This window comes from Euprymna scolopes, chromosome 10 (genome assembly GCF_053919585.1).
Source record: "Euprymna scolopes isolate OS-2025 chromosome 10, ASM5391958v1, whole genome shotgun sequence".
NCBI classification, from domain to species: domain Eukaryota; kingdom Metazoa; phylum Mollusca; class Cephalopoda; order Sepiida; family Sepiolidae; genus Euprymna; species Euprymna scolopes.
Window position 1 is genome coordinate 106,018,046 of NC_136491.1, and position 15,924 is coordinate 106,033,969.

Consider the following 15,924-nt stretch of genomic DNA (forward strand, 5'->3'; position numbering starts at 1 on the left):
CTGATAAATCAACATATATGAACTGATTAAGATTTAAAATAAACTTAAGATGAATGTACAAAATGTTTAATGATTTTCTTTTAAATTTTGCCCCCTTAAAAACGATTTGAACCAGCTAAAAACTCATAAAAGAACGGTCCATAAAAAATCCAATCATTTGAGGCCCCTGGCGCTGCTCTGTGACTTTTAGTTTCTGAGTTTGAACATATGGAGACAAACAGACATATAACCGTTTATATATATATATATATATATAATATATATATATATAATGTGTGTGTGTGTGTTAAAACATCGTTAATTCACTACTTGCACAGCAGCTGCTGATCTGATTAGCATAATGGTTAGAAGCCTGACTGTCGTACGGGCGGTCGGGTTTCGATTCTGGCTTGAGGTAGTTGCCTGTCTAGCCGCACTGATGAGCTGTGATACAGCGAAACAGTACTGTATGTAGATGACTATATAAATATATATATATATATATATATACTAGCATACCACCCAGCATTGCCCAATCATGAAATATGCATAAATATTATATTTTAATTAATGCAGAATTCTTATTTATTTATACAGAAATACCGTAGGTATTAAACGTAACGTTAAATTCCTTATAAAAAAGGAAGTATAAAAAACAGAAGAGAAACTGAGACGTGCATGTGAGTATTGTTTTTTTTATATATTATATATGCACAATAAGGAAAGGACATTATTTTTGCACCAACATAATGAATATAAATGAAAATCTGGAATTAAATTTGGTAAATTAAATAAAAATTACAAGATATTTATTATTTGATAAGAAATACAACATTAAGTTTTTTTTACTTAATCCATAGATTTTCAACTAATAGATCATCTCATCAGAGGAAATAATTTTAGCAAAATAAAGTTTATAAGTATTGCTAAATAAATCTGCAATCTGAAATATTTCAAAATGTTAGTTATATATATATATTATGTTGGGGCAGTAATCGGAAAAATCAGAACATTTGGAGGTATCAGAATCGGTATCGGAAAAATTTGTCTATTTTCCAATGCCAAAAAAAGATTTTTTAATTAATAATTAATGTTTTAATTATCTTTATTTTGTTTATTTTTATTTTGTTTAAAACAAAATCTTCCACTGCTGGTAGTAATAATAAAATAATAAATATTTATTGATTTTAAAACTAAAATCTATAGATCGTTCCCCTCACAAGTTTGTTTTTACGTTTGAGAAAATATCTGCAGAATTACCAATGTGTTTTTACAGTAGTCAATAAAATAACTTTATAGTTGAATATTCAGAGATTTATAAAGGATTGGAATCAAGCAAAAAATGTTGAAATGATCCCATCATTTTTATATATATATATATATATATAAGTGAACGTGTCTGTGTACATTTCCCTACGCAATAACTCTGTCAATTTTCTGTCTACAGACTCAAAATTTGATATACAGGGTAGTGAGATTTGAGAAAATCTTTGTAATCCGTTTTCGGCCAGAAATTTGCCTGTAAAGGGATCAAATTTCAACGATTTGACCTTTGAGAACTCTACCCAACTCCTCCGCCAATTTTGGGTATAAACAATTGAAATTTTAGATATAGGTTCCTTGGACATGGATCTAACTTAATAACTTAATTTGAGCCGAAATTTTTTAATTTACTGAATTTAGTTCCAAATTTATGTACGTATATAGTTATTAATTAAAATTTACTATTAAATTTCGCTAATGTTCGTACACTAATTAAACCAAGTCAATATTAATTGACCCAGTTAATTAAGCTCAACGATTATCAGTATTAATAATTGAGCATATATATTTTAATTTTGCAATAACCAAGGCAACGTGATATATAATGAAATAAGAATTACAAATGGCAAATCTAAGGTATATTATAAATATTAAAGAGTTAATATTTATAAAGTAATCTCAACCAGATGTAAAAGCTTGATAAAACAAAATAGGAAACAGAGCTTATAATAAGAAATGGAAAGTTAATCAACTTTTTGGGATTTTACCCTTCACCGGACCATCCATTCATGTGAAATCACCTTTTTCTTCCCCCTATTCCCTCTGCTTCACTATTTTTTACCAAATAAAATCTATGACTTACTTGTAGTTTCATTAAATACTTTTGCAAGCAAAATCCGATCCCGCATTTTGCTAATCCCTACCCTCTGATGAGAAGGAAACTATTTCTTCAAAACTCCACAGATTAAGGACTATCCACTTATTTTGTGCTTCCTTTTTAAAATTAAATATGGTTTTTAACTCTTTTTCAAAGTGGTTTTTAACATGTTTTATTAACTACTTGTTCTTATATATATACATATACAGTGGCACCAAAAATAAAATACGCGCTGGTCATTTTTTCAAAAACTACAAATTTAAGCTAAATTGAGTGTAACTTTTTAAACAACCTAGACCTCATTTGATTCGCCTTTTATTCCTCTATAAGTTCACCTGTTCATATTTGACTTTTAATTGAAGTATCCTAGTGTTCACGTCAATTTAAAAAAATTAGCTTGAAATCGAGAAGGAAAAAAGAAACCCCGCACAATAGAAAATTGTTATTTAAATGTAAGTTTAAAACATTATTGCAACACAAATACAACAGGAACACAATGAACTAGTAGTAGCATAGCCCTTCTACAATTGGACCGCCTGCAATCTTTTGGGTATTCCTTGAATTAGTCTCTGGCAATACTCCAGTGAAAAGGCAAACTTACATTTAAATAACAATTTTCTATTGTGCGGGGTTTCTTTTTTCCTTCTCGATTTCAAGCTAATTTTTTTAAATTGACGTGAACACTAGAATACTTCACTTTAAAGTCAAATATGAGCAGGTAAACTTATAGAGGAATAAAAGGTGAATCAAATGAGGTATAGGTTGTATAAACAGTTACATTACAGTTCAGCTTAAATTTGCATTTTTTTTTTTTTTAAACTGACAAGGGCAGTGTGGGCATGGTTTCAAATCTCGCCAAATTAAGCATGCTGATGAACTATATGATGGCAAAAATTGTGTTTGTGAATAACTATATTATATACCAGTGGAGAGATTCCAGCCTTGCCGTGTTGTAAAATATGCTTAAATATATTTTAATTCATGCAAATTTCGTATTTATTATTACAGAGACAATTCTCTATTGAATATTATATTGTACCTAATATATAGTACTGGTTTCAAAAATTAAAAAAAATGACTTGAGTGCCATCAGTTAGAACCGAAACCAAAACATTTAGCACTCCAGCCACAATCCCTATTGATGTAACTATCAGAAGATAGATAAGAAAGATTTAATATTAAACTAGCGGGGGTACTCAGCGTTGCCTAGGTGTTTGGAGGTATGTGTGTGTGTGTGTGTGTGGGGGGTAAATCAAAACAAAATGAAAAATAAAGAATAAGCGAACATAATAACCCTGTTTAAATATTATTAAAAAATAAGTGAACGATGTTAAAAAGCCGAGAACACACTGTTTTAATTTAATTTCACTGTATTTATACTAAAATGCAGGACAAATAGAGGACACAGCGAAATAGCGCAAATCTCATAAAAGTCGACGTAAATAAATCTAAAGACAACCCGCGTTCCTAAATCCTAGATATTATGATAAAGGACCTATATAAACAGTTTTAAGCGATAGTAACGACCCCGGGAGCATGTGCGAAAGAAGCCTTTGCGAGACATACACGAAATGGTCACACACATTTTGCCTTTTATATATATATAGACTAGCCTGGGTGCCCAGCGGTGCCAGGATGTTTTAAGGTGTGTTGAGAAAAAGTGGTAGTAAGCAGGCAGGCTCGAACCTGTACCGCAAAGGAGGAAAAGCATGTGAAAAAAAAGTGATGTCTTTGTCATTGCATCTATTGCCAAACAGGAAGTGGTGAAGGTTTAAATTAAGGCTAGTCAATCGAAAAGAGGGGATGACTTTCGAAAATATTGGTGAAAAAAGCGACCTCTCCTTGTAGAAAAGTGCCCAGTTGATGGTGAAGAAATTAATGGTTTTAGCCAATTTTTCGATATTTGTCATCTGAAGAATCAAGCTTCAAAATGATACCGATCTCGTGAAAATCCATCGCCTCTGTCAACAGTTTTAGGCAGGCAGGCATATATATATACATACATACATTTAAACAGACAGGTGAGATTTATATTATAGGTGACTTGAAGAAAAGAATTGAATTTGGGCATGCGAAGAAAGAAATAGAAATATCCTTGGTGTATGATTACTGTTTACTGCTAATTTCAGTGTTATGTGACCAGTTGTTTAAGAGTTTATCGGCTAAATATTTACACACAGACAGACACACACACATGTATACATACATTTGCTGTTTTATTCATATGTTTAGGTAGATGTATATAAAATTGTCAGCTGACGATATTGCTTGTGGGAATTCATGTTTAAAAGTAACATTCATAATAGTATAGAAATTAGAAAGCTATGTTTTCTTTCTTTATTTTTTTTCTCTGAAATAATTAATTTATTTTAAGGAATAAACAGGCCTACAAAAAAGTCTTTATCAGGTTTTGCCATCTTTCCTGTCACAGTTATAAAATCCCTTGTGAGTAGTAGTCCGTGGAGGTGTTAATCATGGTTGATTTAAATGTCTTCGGTTAAACAGAGAAATATTTATACTTCGAAAACATAATTTTGTACTTCTGATTGGAAATATGATTTCCACCACTACCAATCATTACGGTGTTGTCTTGGCGATCACCTGACACTCATTAACCCTTATCCTTGAATGGCTTTTGGGGCTTGACAAATAGTTACTCCCATGTAAAAAAAAATCTCACTGAATACACAGTTCGAATCATCCCAAATACTTTCTTCCAATTTTGTTCTTTTACCATTATTATTTAAAGTCACACAGTTCATAGTTAATTTTCTAAACTATTTTCAACTTAATTAGGTAATTTGTTCGCAAAACTAATTTAGTTTACTTCGGAAAACAAAAATCTAATTATTTTTTTTAAATCTTTGTGGGCAATAAATTATCTATGAAAGGAAAGATATTAAAAAAAAAAAGAAAGGATGGTCTGTGCTTAGAAATCTCGTTAATTTTAAATGTCTCAAATCCTTCTTTATTATGTTCTCTTGTGTATTAATTAAACCTCATAAATTTTAAATTCTAACCTATAATTAAGACGTTTTACATTCTAATTCTAATGTTATATTCCATTCCCTATGTCTAGCTACTGGTATGTAGGCTTGAGTAGAATATTCTAGATAAAATTTATTTTTTGTTTAATGTCAAATTAAGGACAGTGTGTTATATATTCGCTGTGGCCAATCATTCAAAGTGCTTTTCAGTTTATATAATTTCTAAATTGACTTTTGTCACTGGTCTACGATATATACACCTAACAATGAATAAAACACAACACAGCTGGTTTATAAAAATATTTTGTTTATTCCCAATGACAACACTTTTCGATTTAGTGTTGACAGTGAAAGCGCATGGCAGGTGGGGGGAGAGGTCATGCGGTGGTTTGGCAGTGAAAAAAAATGTGTCAGCTTGTCCTTGCTCATTAACCAACTCTCACTTGCTTCTGTTGTGTCAATTTATATAAACATTCTTTCATCTTGGAATGTTTAATATTTCCCATTGTCTATTGTCTCAACATTTTCACTAATATTCTCTCACATATTTCTGGTCAAATTAAAATTATGCATTTCAATAAACAATGGTGGAAAGTCTTGCATTCCTCAAATGGAATTAATTTGCATGTTTGCCTCTCTTCCTGGTATTATCTACCTAATATCCAACATAAAACTAAAGTGATGATCAGCGCTTGCAGTTTTGGAAACCTCCTAGAAAGAGGAAAGTTCTCCTGCTTTGTTTTTAGAGAGTTGGGGGCAAATCATTTTATTTAGTTCTTGTAAGCATGGATACGCAAGAAGTGAAGTAGAATTACTGTTAGGTTGAGAGAGGATAACAAGTTTGTATGTAAGAATTTAAAAATCTCCACATACCATCTACTAAAAAGAACAGCTGACTTGTAAAACAATAAGGTAGCCAATAGAGCAGGGGTTCCCAACCTGGGGTGCTTGCACCTCACAGGGACTGCATGACAATATTCAGGGTGGGTGAGTAAAGTTTAGATAAAAAAAATATGGTATTAGCTATGATGTTAGAAAGTGATACGTAGCAAAAAAGAGCAGAGTCCCCTCTCTCTCACACACACGTGTCCACTCAGGTTTTTGTCTGGAAGGAAACCTGCGTGTTTCAGTAGTCTTTCTCTTTCATTAACTAGGGGACGAGTAGTAGGAAGACTAATCTTGTGTATTATGCAAAGAGTAATTTAAATAAAACTAAAGCAAAGTAAAAAATCCTGGCAAAATGAATATGTGCTATTGTTATTAATAAAGGAACAACTATTACAACTACTGCTATAAAAGAGAGGCTGATGTACAACCTAATGGCTACAATAGATATTTCACAAGAAAGTGAGGTTCTATGCTGCAGTTTCTATTTGAGAAAACGAGATATATAAAAGCCAAGTACATCCAAGGATGGAGTACTGCTGCCACATTTGGGCAGGAGCTGCTAAAAACAGCCTATCCTGCCTTGACAGAGTATAAAATAGACTTTGTGGCTTAGTGGGGATGCCCTTTTCTCTTCTCTGCAACCTCTCTCCCACAGGAGAGATGTTGTGAGCCTGTCTTTGTTTTATCATTACTTCCATGGCAAGTAGGTCTCAGCTCCAATCCCTGGTCCCCCCTCGCTAATCTTTCACGAAAAATACTTGTCTTGCTGAAACCACTGTCAAAAATTTCCCCCACTCTTTATCTGTGCCAAAATCAAAACGTAGATTCCATGAACAAAGCTTCTTTCTTAGAAGTGCACACCTGTGGAACCCTGTTCCGTTTGCCTGTTTCCCACCTGACTACAACCTAGATGTCTTCAAGTCCAACATAAACAAGTTTCTGATGAACCGCCCCCATAAGTAAGACACTTTATCAAATCTTCAATACTAACGTACTGTACATGCAATAACCCTTATCCCCGAGTGGCTTCCAGGCCTTGATAAGTGGTGACCACCTTGTAGAAAAAAAAACAATTCTATAGTCATTACTACTATTACTGAGAAGTGCAGAAACAATTCTACACCACACAATGGTTATTTGTTATAGCACAAAGATGTGACTAATGTGACAATTACATTTAATGTATTCAATTCCTTCTTTTTTTTTTTTTTTTTACAGTTTTCCCGACGAAGCAAAAGTAATGCAGGCGGATTCTTTCTGGCTGGAAAGAATATGAATTGGATGCCTGTAAGTTAATATACAATATTTTTAACTATTTCTTTAGAAATATGTTCAGTTATCAAGCAAAGCTGGCATTGCACAGGAATGAATGAAGACTCTTGCGTACTCCTTCTCCCTGCCCTAAACCCCACATTATTATTATTATTATTATTATTATTATTATTATTTAAATTGTGCAGTCTGTCATAAGTAACTATATATTTTCTTTTGTTTGTAACTTTCTTGATGCTTAATCATTTCTTATAATTTATGTGTCATTTGAAAACTATATTTTTATTTGATATAATTTTATTATGCGTTTCTGATTTTTGGAGATGAGGATGGATAATTTATATTTGGATTATTGGAACTACTGTTCTCATCTTGAGTGTTATTTTCACAACATTTTGGTTGATTGTAGACTCTGACCTTTTTTCAGATTTATGTTGTTGAACTCTGGAATCTTTTGGTTAAAAGTTACACTTTTGGAGGTTGAACATTCTATACAATTACAAATTACTTAAGATTTCTACCCCGTCATGGATGATGGAACAAGAACATACAACTCCTGTTGATTAAATAAAGGGATCTGTTTGAAATTCCATGCAAAATTCCCAAGTTTGATAGAAAAATTCCCAAGTTCAACAAGATACATCTGAAGAAGGTCAGACATTACTTTGACCGAAATATTGTTAAAATGCCACTCAAGTTGAGAATAGCATTCCAAATCATACAAAGAATTTTATTTTGTTTCCATTTTTATTGCATTTTTATACATTAAGGCTTCTCCAAAGATTGGAGAAGCCTTAGAGCTGAGACACTCTGGCACCCACATATGCAGTGCCTGTGACCGGATGTTTCACACAGAAAGAGGACTATGCCAACACTGAAGGACAAAGCACTGAGGCCCCGACTAGGGATCGTCAAGACTGACGGACTGCATGATGATGATGCATTATGTCCATGTGATAAAATGGCTGCTTGTAGCAAATAATACATAAAAATTGGTACAAACCTCTAACTTTGCATAGCGTGTAAATGTCAGTTAAAAAAAAAACAAACAAACAAAATGGTGGGTCTTGTGCAGTAACATGAAATCTCATTACCCATATGTGGTGTCAGCTTGGATAAAAAGCCAGTTTTCAGAGATTGTATGCGATTTTGGAATTGTGATTTTTGGATCACAGTGTAACGACTTTAAGCACAAAATTCTTAGTTGAAAGTGTAGAATAGTTAACAGTCTAGTTTTGAAAGTACAGAATAGTTAACAATTTATTTTTATAATTAACCACGATCTATACAGTACACATCCATGTTAGGTCATGTTGAAGTAAAATTGTAGTTACATCTAATGGACACTACATAATTTTCATGCACCGAACGTTGATGCTATTGTTTTCTCCGTTAATTTTGTAGAACTCAATCCTGTTCTTCCAAATCAAAAACAAAAATAGCATTTTTTTTTTTTTTCTAGAAAAGAATCAAACTTCATGACTATTTGAATATATTAAAAACTTGAAGCAAAAATGACTGGATTCAGCACTAAATAACGTGGAAAGGGTTGATATGCCTTAAAACGACCAAAACAACCAAACCAAACTAAACACCATGAATGAATATTTTTATAGATATAAACCAAATTCTATGATGTACGCAGATAAGTATACTGGGAGGGTCGAAGTAGCTTTAAAGACATCAGAAAAGGCCAAAATTGTATGCAACACCTTGAGAACTTGGTTCTGTACTTACAGAGGACCACCGTTTGAGTTCCAGGTATATGACTCCCTTTTTGAAGAATTGGGGTACACGGAAACATACCTATTATGCTCAAAGCAACAGCTATGCAAAGTTAGCCATTGAGACAACAAAATGTGTACTAGTCAACAACATGGACAGCTATGGATGCCTGTGCCATGATCAGACTGCTCAGGCATTACTAACCCATCACAATACCCACGTCCAAGACCTTGACAGGTCCCCAGCCATAATGCTATATGGTCGAGTCATCAAAGACTACGTTCCTGTCCTGGAGAATAAATATCAAATGCAAAAACAATGGAAAGAAATAGGCATGCTAAGATAGTTGGCAATGGTCAAGAAACATATACAGAATAAACAGTTCTACAACCAGCATTGTCATCCACTCCAGGAACTCCAAAGAGTCTTTGTCCAGATCCAGAAACAGGATTGTAACTATCCTCATTGATGGACGAAGACAAGGAGGATCATGAAAATGCATGGGAACCAACGTTACCGAGTACGAGTAGATGGGAGTACTCTAGAAACACTGCACAACCGTCAGTTTCTCCGTAAAATATACCGAACTGTGGACAGCCTACATTACACTATACCAAGAATCTTAAATCTGTCCACAAACCCTGAGGTCCCACAAGAACAACTCCGAGAAAGCAATGGAGGTCCAATGGCATACTAATGTTGGGTTGTCCAGTGAGTACGATGAAGAAGAATTGGAAATTAATGATACCACAGGAAGATGTGCACACTTGGTCAGTTTCCCACCATTAAGATACCTTCATGTCGCAAAACAAGAGCATCAAGAAACTTATCACAAATGCATGGAAAATCGCATGTTTTCTGATACACGTAAAGATGACCACGATAATTCATCCCGTGGTCACGGTGGGGAGCGGCATGTATAGGTAAAAGAGTCCTCTGCTTCTACTAACAGGAAGTACCTGTGGAGTTATCTTCTCTGATACAGGAAGTAACCAAAGAATGATTTCCCGTGATAGCTATATATAAAGGCAGCCATTTGCTTTTTAAGTAGATTTTAGCAACAAGCTGGAGGACATGTTTGTCTTATCCAAGAAGTTATCTATTTGTACTGAGAAGTTGACGGTTCTGAATTCTTACTGAGAATATGGTTGACTCACTTTTAACTCTTAATTTTGAATTGACCATTTAAAGCTTCTAGTTGGGCATTCTAAATTTTCAACTATTATTTAACCATCCAAATAACTCGTTTAAATCTCAACAATGAGTAATAATTAGGGCTAGCACAACAGCATATTCTTTTTATGGAAAGTGTCTTAATTAGTATTCATTAACAGCATCACATGTAGGTTTATTGATTATATTACAACACTAATGTATGCACTTTTTTTGTGTGTTTTTCATATTGTGAATAATTATAATTTTTATCTATTTTACAGATTGGTGCCTCATTGTTTGCAAGTAATGTGGGTAGTATTCATTTTGTCGGCCTGGCTGGATCAGGAGCAGCTGCCGGAATTGCTGTTGGTCTCTTTGAATTGAATGTAAGTGTTCTCTCTTTCTCTCTCTTTTCTTTGTATATAAATTTTTTTCTCTACCTTTTTGTCTCTCTTTAGCTCTCTCTCTCCCTCCCTCTCTCTCTCTCACTGTCTTTGAATATATCTCTTTCTATCTTTCTCTTTTTCTTACTTCTCTTTCTTTCTCACTCTATCTCTCTTTCTCTCAATCTGTATATATCTTTCTTGTTCTCTCTATATCTCTCTCTTTTTCTTTCTCTTCTCTCCCTTATTCTTTCTCTCTTTCATTCTCTCTCTCTCTCTTTCTCTCAGTCTTCGTATATCTCTCTATCTTTATCTTTCTCTGTCATCTCCATTTCTTTCTCTCTCTCTCTCTCTCAGTTTTTGTGTATACAAGATACCTTAAATAAGTTTCCAGACTTTTTGTACAAGCATTCAAAATTGTCGTAAATGCTTGAAAATTCAGTATGTTATCGCCGTACATCTTATGAGATGACTGACCAATTTTTGATTTCAGGTTCAAATGAACAGCTAGAGTAGGAATTAGAATACACCCTACTAAAGCCTGACTGTCACAGCTGGTGAATTTCAAAAATTCAATCTGGACATGACACATTATAAGAATGATATGCTATTAAATTCTGTTTTAAACTTGGAAAAAATGCCACAGAAATGTATGGAATGTTTCAGATTGCTTTTTGGACCATCTTGCATGAATCGAGCATCGGTTTTAAAGTGGTATAAGATATTCAAGGAAGGCAGGGAGTCTATGAGAAATGATGAGATGTATGGGAGGAGTAAGGAAGTCAGAACACCAAAGTTGATTGGCCAAATAAAGAATTTCATCGATGAGGACTGTTGTATGTCTAAACAATGAGTGCACAATTTGATGTCAGTGTGGGAACTGTACGCACAATTATTCATGAGGAACTGAAGATGTGGATGATTTACACAAAATTTGTCCCAAGAGAAGATAAGAAAGAAAGATGTCAGCAGGGAGATGGTCGAGCTGATCAATTCAGACCCCGCAGTTCTTGATGCTCTGGCAACCTGTAATGAAAGTTGGATCTACTGCTATGATCCAGATACAAAGAATGAGTTCCTAGTGGAAACATGCTGGCTCTCCCAGACCCAAGGTCAGACAGAACAAATCCATCCAGAAACTTATGATCATTCCTTTTTTTTTTTTTTTGACAGCACTGGCATGATCCACATGCACTGGATTCCAACAGAACAGATAGTCAATAAATTGGGGTATTAAGGGAGTTCAGGAAGAGATTCCATTGGAAGAAGCCAGCACTTTTCAATCAGGTCAATGGTATTTCCAATAGAACAATGCACCAGTTCACAACTCCATCCTTGTCACAAACTATTTGACCAAGATGTGTATCAAGACAGTTCCTCACCCTACCTATAGTCCAAACCTTGCTTCCTGTGACTTTTGGTTATTCCCTATTCTGAAAACCTTAGAGGCTGTCGTTATAAGACAATTGAGAAGATGAAAAAGGCTGCGACGAGAATCATTGACATGCTCACATAAGAGGACTTCCATGGGGCCTTCCGGAAGTTGTTGGAACGGTACAACAAGTACATTGCAGCCAGAGGAGATTACTATGAAGGGGACTAGAGTTCCATGTGAATATTATCAATAAAAATGCTTATACGAAAAAGTCTGAAAATTTATTTTTGTCATATCTCTCTCGATTTTTTTTTTCTTTCTCTTTTATTCTATCTCTTTCTCTTTCTCAGTAGATATCTTTCTATTTTTCTTTGTCTTTCTCTTTCTCAGTAGATATCTTTCTATTTTTCTTTGTCTTTCTCTTTCTCAGTCTTATATATATATATATATATATATATATATATATATATATATATATGTGTCTTGGAAGTTTTTTAACCTTTAAAACTATATAAAAAAAAATTATTTGATTTTTATATCATTTGTTGCAAAACTATTTAGTCAGTAAGTCATTTAATCACCTGCAATCAATGCATCAACTTGCTCTCTCGAATTCACAATAGTCCTAATGTTAATTTAAGGGATCATCAGTTGTTTACCATGAAACACTGTTTCGGGAATATACATCTCTTTTACTCTTACATCTCCCAAATGATTGATTCTTTATTAGCAGCTATACAGTCTTCCTATGGTAAAATGATTCCCCGAAGACATGTTTCCTTGTAAACATTAAAGAAAATCTGAAAGTTGTAAAAAAAAAACCCGTTAAAATTAAAATCAAAGGAAATTATCTGATATTTCAATGGCATTCATCCAGGGTGAGCCGAGCCATCTCCAAATGAGTTCACTGCATTCTGCGTTAAGACAGTTCACCCATGTCGATTAGTAGCTAAGTCCTTGACAAACCATTTCTGGTTCTATCAACATTCACCAAAAACATAAGGGGTTAGCTACCAGTTTCATGTCTGATTTCACCGTTCCATTCAGCCTTTCTCTATCGTGCTAGAAAACTATTCACACCAGGGAGTATCCTATATCTTTACAAAATCACAATGGAACATCTATACTGGTTTATCTACCTGTAATCTATCACTTTTTAACAGGGTTCAAAAAAAGAGCCTCAAATCCAATTGGTCCCACGCTATCGACAAAGCTTCAACCTCTGTCCCATCACCACATTGTTGCATTCTTCTGCTTGTTTTACAAGTACTTTAATAGAATGTTCTCTAATGAACTCGTAACAGTTGTGCCCCCTCAACAGATATAATCCCAACTTACCTAACAAGCAGCAAAATCCCATCCCCTCACTGTTGCGGTCCCTAGATGCCAGAAAGCCTTCTACTCTAATAGTTTCTTCCCTCAGACTGCTAGACTTTGGAATTACCTCCCTGTTTCCTGCTTCTATGACTGTACTAACAGGCAGGAGATTAAATGTAATGTTAACAGACATCTCGCTGCTCAACTCCTCACAGTCCTCTGTTAGACATGATCCCAAATAGTAGCTCGAAGTGGCAATGTGCCTTGTTTGGGTTGAAAAAGATTTTTAAAAAAGTTGGCCAATCCTGACTCTAACTTCTAGCAAGTGTAAATACCATGTTTCAGAATCCGTTCATTTTGTTGTACCAGTATTTAATTTTTCTAACGTTGACTGCAAAGTATCCAAATTTCCATAAAGTCTGTTGTTCAGATGCATAAACATCCAGTGCATGTGCTTAAATATGTGCACGTACATATAAGCATATGTGTTTGGAGACCGAAGTAGCAGTAGTGTTGATATGTAGTGATATTAAAATATCAGTAGTCCTATGTCCTGTTGATTCGTATATTTTTTGAGGTGTCTATTTCATTGTGTGTGTGTGAGAGTATATATAACTTTTGCCCATTAAAAACGGGCAAAAGTTATAGCCTGTTGACTTAGAATGAGTGATTTATGCTAAATTGATGTTTGAATATGATTAAATTTGTGCTCATTTTTCATTCAATACTAATCCCTATTATTTAAGCACGTCTGATTGAACACTACAGAGTTATTTTTTTTTTTTCTGATTTTTCTGGATATCTCTTCTATTCACCGAGTGGCCCTGTCAGTGGGGCATTAGAATACGCCAACTGCCCCCCTGCAGAAGGTAAAAGTCCCTTAATGGGGCTACCTGTTAGCCGTGGGTGGCAACCCATGATGCCTAGGGAAAGGATTCTGGTGGCTGAGCAACTGATGCCGAGGGAAAATAACGGTATCAGTTGCAACACTCCACTTTGGCCTTGTACTAGGCTAGACGGGCGGTCGGAGAGGCCCGATCCGATCAATCGGCTAGTCATGTCAAGCCCTAACACTTACACTGAAAATGTCAATTATAACATTTAAAAAAAATAAATAAATAAACAAATTTAATCTAAAGATAATACAACATCTTATTACTACAAACATAGATAAACCAGGTAAGTGTTAAAAGGCGATGGCCAGGGTCAATCAATTGATGAGACAAAACCACACAACTGCTCCCTAACCAATGTTTCTATCAAACTTGGAAAGAAGAAACTAAAGGAGGAAACAGGAAATGATGGAACAAACTCAACCAATTGAGTATACCTTTTTTGTATCCCTGGGATGAAAGGGCGAATGGGTTTCCCCCCTAACATCTCCCAGTTTCGGGCTCCAAGGAGGGTGGGGAGCAAAAGAGATGAAAATCTAAACAAACTTCCATGGATATAATAAACCCAAACAAAAAACCCAGAAACCAAAAAAATAAAACAAAATTGAAAAGAACCCACTCTGATGTAACCAGCTCAGACAGTGAGCAAGAATATAACTATGAAATAATTGATAAAGAAAAATACCCAAGATTCATAGTAATCGAAACCTTAGAAAAAAATAGATCAGCGATTTGTCTCCATACTTAATTGAAAAAATTCTGTCTCAAAACAGCAACCCAAAAACAGCAAAAAAAAATGAAAAATGGCAACCTACTTGTCGTAGTCAACAACTATAAGGACGCGAAAAACATCTTAGAGATGGAAAAATTCCATATTTATAAATGCAAAAGTTATGCCCATGAAAGATTAAATACATCAAAAGGTGTCATAAAAAGCCATGAATTAACCTTGACTACAGCAGAAGAAATAGAAAATGCCCTAAGAAAACAGGGAGTAATCGATCATGTTCGAATAAACATAAAAAGGAATGGTCACACCCTACCTACAAAAACCTATGTACTAACATTCAATACACCAAAAATTCCCAAAGAAATAAAAATCTGATATACAATAGAAAAAGTAGAACAATATATACCAGCGTCTCTGAGATGTTTTGAGTGTCATAAATATGGACATAACAGGGAAACATGCAAAGGACAGAAAATATGTGGAAAATGTGGCTAAAAAGAACCTAACCACACTGAAAGTGAATGCCCCAACGAAACAAAATGCCCAAATTGCCAAGAAAAACACCTAGCATACTCTAAAATATGGAAAATCTTCAAAAAAAGAAAAAGAAATAGCTGAAATAAAATACAAACAAAACGTATCCTTTCCTGAAGCAAGGAAAATAGCAAGCTCTCAAGAAAAAATAAACACTTACGCAGACATCACAAAAATTTAAAACCAAACAAACCAAACCCACTACCAAGATCTACTTAAACTAATCTCCGAACTCAAAAATCTAATTGAAACTTTAAAAACTAACCAACACGAAAACAACAAGAAACATACAGTATCTTCTAAAACTCTGTCAAATGATCTAAAACAAGTCCCAAAGAACAAAAAAAGAACCCAAACAACAAAAACCACAAATAAACTGTGAAAGATCCAAATTACGAACAAGGACAAAAGCAGAAGATAAACACACAATATCTGGGAAGACGGAAACAGAACGGGAAAACGCAAATCCTCTTTCCAAAAACCAAAACAAATAAAAAACAGAAATAATATTAATCGAAAACGAAAATAAATATGAATTGATTGAAA

General features: G+C 34.3%; 1 protein-coding gene across 2 annotated transcripts in view; it reads left to right on the forward strand.

Annotated features, from left to right (window-relative positions):
* The window catches only part of LOC145286188 (sodium/glucose cotransporter 4-like), a 115,057-nt gene that overhangs the window by 29,716 nt on the left and 69,417 nt on the right, over positions 1-15,924 (forward strand). Inside the window, exons 2-3 of one of the 2 annotated variants that reach the window (XM_080134980.1) lie at positions 7,213-7,281; positions 10,428-10,532. In XM_080134980.1, coding sequence (XP_079991106.1) covers positions 7,213-7,281; positions 10,428-10,532 — 174 coding nt within the window. Of the gene's footprint in view, positions 1-7,212; positions 7,282-10,427; positions 10,533-15,924 lie in introns of those variants that run through there. The other variant, XM_080134981.1, reaches the window with a different exon arrangement.